We start from the raw sequence: 6,215 nt of genomic DNA on the forward strand, positions 1-6,215 counted from the left end.
CTGGAAACAAGGGAAGGATCAGCAAGACTGACTGAGTGGTGAGTACTTGGAGAGGTCAGGGTGGAATGTTCAGGAGAAATGAGGATCTTACTAATGATGATGATGAAGAGTCCATGAGGGGAGGAGTCTTTGAACTGCCATAGCGAGTGAGATCTTTGGTATGATACAAGGAAAGCTACTGGATGGTGAAGACGTTGGAGGACGGACAGGATACGTAGAGTTTGAATTGAGGAAAAGGAGTGGAACTAAAGGAGTCTTTAGACTGTGAGGAGAAACCAGAGAGTCAACAGAGAGGAGACTGGTGACTTCAAGAGATCATCAAAAAGTAGCACAAAGACCAAACTATCGCAGCGACAAAAGAGGAGTCAGAATATCATGTTAGGTTGAAACTCAGGCACCGAAGGACTGGCAACTAGCTCCTCTTATCCTCGGGCTGATAAGCCAAGATAATTAGCAGGGGTGTGAGATTGATTGGCAGGTCCAACCTCCACAGCAGCTTCCTGGCTCCCTCTGGTGGAAAATGTGAGAAACTGAAGACCCCACACAATATCCAAACCCCAGCTCCATAACAGGATATAGGATGACTTCAAGCAATAGAAGTAGCTACATAAGATCCTTCAGCATCTTTTGTTCCTTTTGCTGAGCGCATATGCACTTGTGTTCTACTCAACAAATACATTGTACAGTAAAGATTTTATAACTCTTTTTTTTGTGGTTATTGTTAAATTTAAGCTGATGTATGGTCATTGTTTTTTTTATAAAGAAAACTCATCTAGCGTGACTAACAACTTATGTGTATTTTCAAGAAGAAAATAGGAAATGGAGACAAAACACTCTCACCTTTTCCTGTTTGCCACAGAGAACAATATTCAGATCAGGCCCAGTGAGGTCATCAGGATCAAGTCTTTGAGCAAAAGACAGTCTATGTCAAGTCTCTGGTCTTTCAACAAGTTTTTTTTTTCCAAATTTGTTTATGAATTTGTGGGTTTGAACTGGTTATTTATTACATTGTTGAGTTGTTTCCAATTTGGTTGTTTGAGAAACCAGTGTGTAGAGTTATGGACATTATGAAACATCTGCATCAGATTACATATGGCTATTGATTTGAAACAAGTAGACATGATTTTCAAGCTGAGCCTGTAAAAAACCTCACACTTCTAAAGCAGCTGGTGGTTACATATACCACAAAAGATTACCNACACAAATAACTTTCTACTGAGGCTGGAACATGTTGAAGACAACAGTATGCATTGAGAAGCCAATTAAAAAAACAACCACTAAAAGTCACAACTTACCCAAAGTATCCAGGATCAGACATGTCACATAGCCAATAAACATTAGAGGAGTCATTTTCTTTAAATGGTTTTTCTTCACTGATAGAATCTCTTACTGTGCTCTACTTTCTAGAGACAAGGCTGGTTGTGACAAGCCAATCAGAATGGACTCAAGCCTCACATGATCACCTTCTGCTTTCAGTGTTAATGGTTAAAGGAAACGGACAGGGGGAAAGTTATTTCACTTTTTGGAGGGGAAATTTGACATTCCATGAAGCTATTTAAGACTCACAACATTTTCATATATATGGGATAAAGGTAAGTGATAGTCAAATTCCCTATATTGTAAATTAGGGGCATCAAAGGGGCCAAAATAAACAAAAAAAGTTGCTAGTCAAAGGCTGGACTTGTTCAATGTCTGTTGAAAACTTAATGAAATTACCTTTGAAAGAGTCTGGCACTAATAAAGCCTATATTATTCCTACAACAGACAACAATAATAAAACAACTTAAAACAATTTTTTAGTTCCCTTCATTTTATTTTGCTCTATTTTCAGGGTTTGTTGAGTAATTTTACGTAAAAACATTCTTCTACAGGCAAACAAGCACCACCAATAAAAAGAATCCTGAAGTTAAACTGCCACATATTTGGTGTCTCATCTTGGATACAACTTTATCAGCGTTTTGTGATGAGGTTCTCAGTATAGGACCTTCAGGTGGAGTGAAGGTGTTCATCAGTGAAACGACTCCAGTGGGACTTTCTGTTAACCTTCATGATAGAGAGCAATCGCTCTCACAAGCACGTATTTCCAAACAAAAGGAGCATCAGAGCAGCTTGGATATTCAGATGGGGCATCATATCATGGATGAAACATGGAAACTATGCAACACCCACAAACTCATATTTTGCGTTCAGTGTGCCCCTACATTGGCGGTCAATCAAGTCATTGCAAAGATTTCATGTTGTATACTCCATGTCCACTGCAAATGGATTATCGAGCAGTTCAAGCCTGCTGTTTTGGGCTTTCAAATTGGTCAAATTGCCGTGTGAAGACAGCGCCAAGTGTGCCGAGTCTGGCATCAGGCAGGCTTTGTGGTGAACAGAACAGCAGAGCTTACTGGAAGGTTTTATTTAGACCAGGGGTGGGCAATCCTGGTCCTCGAGCGCCGGTGTCCTGCAACTCTTAGACGTCTCCCTGGTCCAACACACTTCAATCCAACAGCTGAACCACCTCCTAAGTGCAGTCAGGTTCTCCAGAGTCCTGCTAACGACTTCATTATTTGACTCAGGTGTGTTGAAGTAGAGACGCATCTAAAAGTTGCAGGAGACTGGCCCTCCAGGCCTGGAGTTGCCCACCCCTGACTTAGACCCTTGTCTTTGGGTAGTTTGAAAGGTGAAAAAATATATAAACATAAGAAAGTATTCACTTTTAGGTGACTGAAACAAAATGGCATGAAAATTTCACCAACAAGAAATTCTTATCATAAAATTTCACCCTCAATGGGTCCAGTATCCATTAACATCTGACTCTTGATGAATTATCAGTTCCACGTCTCAACACTGGAGAACATCTATTGGCATCTGGTATTGTAATCCTTATTGTTTAATTTGAGAAATGTACAGAACAAAATATGTACTTCGTGATGCATGGACATTTTATTCATCTTAAGCTTTGCTGTTGGTGTGAATAGATGGTTCTGGATCTGCTTCACCATCAGTCAACTGTGTTGTTCTGGTTGCATTGCTCTGTAGCGTGTGCAGACTAAAAGCCTTTACTTCTGTCAGGCAGAGGCTTTTAGTCTGTATTTAGTCTGTACTTATAGACTAAATACAATCTGTATAACAGACTAAATCAGTGATACAGGTTTAGTCTAGAAAGTTGTGATCATATCAGCAGAGACGTAAAACTTAAAGACTCGCAGATAGTTTTTGATCTTTATTTGGAATTTATTGATATTAATAAAGACACAAGTTCAAAGGTTTGTACAAACATAGTGACAGAGGAGATGGAGTTACTTTGGCCATATCTAACAGGTGAAGCTTAATTACAGCTAAATGAAAAGAAATATTTATGTTTTGGTCAAAAGCAGAGAGCTTCTACCGGAGACGTTAGTCTAACAACACAATGAAGCAACTTCAGTTCTGAGGTCCAACGGTGGAGTACACAACTTCATCGGTGGCGTCCCTCGTCCCTCTCGATCTGCTGAGTTTACTACTTCTTAAAGCAGCATAATGGAGATTTTCTGCGTCCCCATAATCCTGGATAAACAACAGAGTTAAGTCTTGAACAGCATAGATTTTATGCCAAATATTGTCTTGTACTATTGCTATATATGTGACTGCATAAATATGCCATAATTTATATATACTCTTTTCAACACATACAGGCCTAAATCTGACAATCAAACATGTCTGAGGACACTTTGTAATTCAGCAGCATGTCTATCATTTACCAGACCAAATTCTCAGTTTCAAAAAGATATATAAGATCTTTTCAACAAAAATACTCTCAGTTTTTATATCTGAGTTGCAATGTCTTCTAATAAATAAAGGTGGGGTTTAAATACCACAACTACTGTTGGAGTCGTCACCTTTTCCCTGTAAGTTTTGAAATAAAATTATAATTTCCCTAAAAAAAAAGACATTAATAGCCTAGCCATATCTCATCTGAAACAGTCAACTACACCATAAATCCCAAGTTCAAACTTTTCTTTGAATGACCTGATGTTGAATTAATTTTTAAAGAACTGATTAAAATATTAAAAGGCTTACTATTTTATATTGTTTTAACTCTATTTCAGTGGGTGTCTTGAACTGCGGAATCAAAGATGTGTTGTATTGAGAATAAATAGTTCTGTGTTTTCCTTCTATCTCCATTAGCTAGTTGCTCAGCTATAGCTAAACTGAAGCTAAAAGGAAATAACATCTTAGGAAATGCCCTCAGAGCTAAGTTACATGATATGACAAACTAGGTAACGCCCTCTTTGGGGCGTAGCTTAGACAGAGGCTAACAATGGGAGTGGGAAACTGGGTGTCATTTTGTCTGTTAGCTCTTAAAGGTAGCCGGTCTTAATGGACCAGCTGTATTTTGGTATTAATAAATAGAATTCATGAATTAAACTCACTGACTCTTCTGTAACCTCACGGTTAATTCTCCACAGTTGCAAGTAACTTAGGCCTCAGCTGTGGGCGATTTCCTCTAGGGGATTTCCCAAGGGCTCAGCATTATTGAGTCATGATTCTCTTGTATGCTTCCCAAATACATTTATGGTTTAAAGTAAAGAAAAGAGGTGTTTGTTTAGCATCCTCCAGCTGTTATAATTTCTGTCAGATTCTGCTGATCAGCGTGTGTCTCACAGTTGATGGATGATGGGTGATGATGTTTCTCTGTTCTGTGTCGGCTACAGAGGGAGCAACTGCCTGCTTTGTACTTTTAGTTATGACTCTTTTAGGGGCCATAAGCTGACACGTGTTAGTCTGTTAGTAAAAAAATAATTTGGTTCCTCAGTATTTGAAACATCACCGGAGTCTTCCTCTCACCAGATCTTCATCTCTCTCCATGTACCTTGAAAGTATGTGAAATTGTGCCAGAAGCTTTTGGTAATCTTTTAAGGCACAATGTCACATTTATGTATTATAAATTCTATTTGGTTTTATGAAATATACCAATTTTTTTTATTGGTATATTAAAAAAATACCAGTAAAACATACTGCAAACATATTACTGTTTGAAGCATGTCACAAGCTTCCAAATTAACAAAAAAAAACATTATAATTCTATAAGTCATTAAAAATATAAAGTGTTACCAAAAAGGTATAATTATCATTATTTTATTGTCACATATTTTGGTTTATCTTACTTTACATCAACCTCTATGATATGTAATTTAATTCAATTTCAAACCTGTTTCACTTAAAATTCTTTTGGTTATAACTATAAAAACAAAAGCGTACCAGTTTTATAAGTATCTCTTCTTTAGTTTTTCCATCATGACGTATTTTACGACCTACTATAAAATAGCATTTTGAACCTACAATTTAATGACAGATCATATAAAAATGTAACCTGGTGAATTACAGCTCTAGACAACACCGTGTGACACTTAGAACATTAATATTGCTTTGATTTACTCTTTCTGCAGCCTTGTGGTATTCTGAACACACTGTAAAACATTTCACTGAGAAATAAAAAGGAAATAACAATGCTCACATCTGCATGTAGAGTTGAGGCTGCTGAGGATCTCTCTGGAGAGTCTGTGGCACAAATAAAAGCAAAAAAACAAGGGTTGATATATTATCCACGGTATATTTGAGGATTTTTTTTAATTTAGTTTTATCCTCTGACAACCAAATGGTCGACAACCATTTGGTAATAAAATGTCATTTACTAAAAACAGTTAGTCCAGTTTTTACTTCCATTTATTAAAAACTGGACTTGTTACTTCAAAGGATGTATCTATCAAGTTAAAAAAAAAACAACATCAGAAACCAAACCACAATTAAAGTTAAAAGAAAAAAACATCAATAGATTAAAAAAGAAAAAAAAAGAAGAAGGAACACAATAATCTTTTACTGTTTGACAAATAATTTATAAATTAGTCAAGCTTTACCTTTGCAGGTCTTGGTCTTGTGCAGTTTTTGAGCCAGAATTATCACCATGATGGTGCTGCATACTAAAGCTCCACTCAAGGCAAAGAGCAGGACGGGGGGGGCAGACTTTTCTGAAGAGAGACAGTGAGACATTACAAACATCAGAGGACATTTTCACCACTTCTTGTGAAATGTAAGACAGTCCTTGCAAAAAGATTTGTTACTCTCATAGTCCAGATTCATCCCCTTTCCAAACAGAATGTGTCCACATGAGGCAACAGCACAGTGGTAGGTCCCGGCACTGGAGGCGTTCAGACTCTCTATGGTGAGGCTGTACACACAGCTGTGTG

At 37.5% G+C, this 6,215-nt stretch overlaps 1 protein-coding gene and 1 long non-coding RNA gene across 2 annotated transcripts in view; both read right to left on the bottom strand.

The window, feature by feature from the left end:
• Nucleotides 1–1,318, bottom strand: part of LOC103149551 (uncharacterized) — a 3,833-nt gene extending 2,515 nt beyond the window's left edge. Inside the window, exons 1-2 of the mRNA XM_016680019.1 lie at nt 1,296–1,318; nt 47–153 (exon numbers count right to left, since the gene is read on the bottom strand). Coding sequence (XP_016535505.1) covers nt 47–153; nt 1,296–1,318 — 130 coding nt within the window. The remainder of the gene's footprint in view (nt 1–46; nt 154–1,295) is intronic.
• Nucleotides 1,319–3,221: 1,903 nt separating this feature from the next.
• On the bottom strand, nt 3,222–5,990 carry LOC107838243 (uncharacterized). The gene is made up of 3 exons (XR_001664314.1): nt 5,886–5,990; nt 5,486–5,529; nt 3,222–3,534 (listed from the first exon to the last, which is right to left on the bottom strand). It is a non-coding gene; the product is annotated as an uncharacterized LOC107838243 (long non-coding RNA).
• Between the last annotated feature and the right edge of the window lie 225 nt (nt 5,991–6,215).

The sequence above is a fragment of the Poecilia formosa genome, unplaced genomic scaffold (genome assembly GCF_000485575.1).
Source record: "Poecilia formosa unplaced genomic scaffold, Poecilia_formosa-5.1.2 Scaffold230, whole genome shotgun sequence".
NCBI classification, from domain to species: Eukaryota; Metazoa; Chordata; class Actinopteri; order Cyprinodontiformes; family Poeciliidae; genus Poecilia; species Poecilia formosa.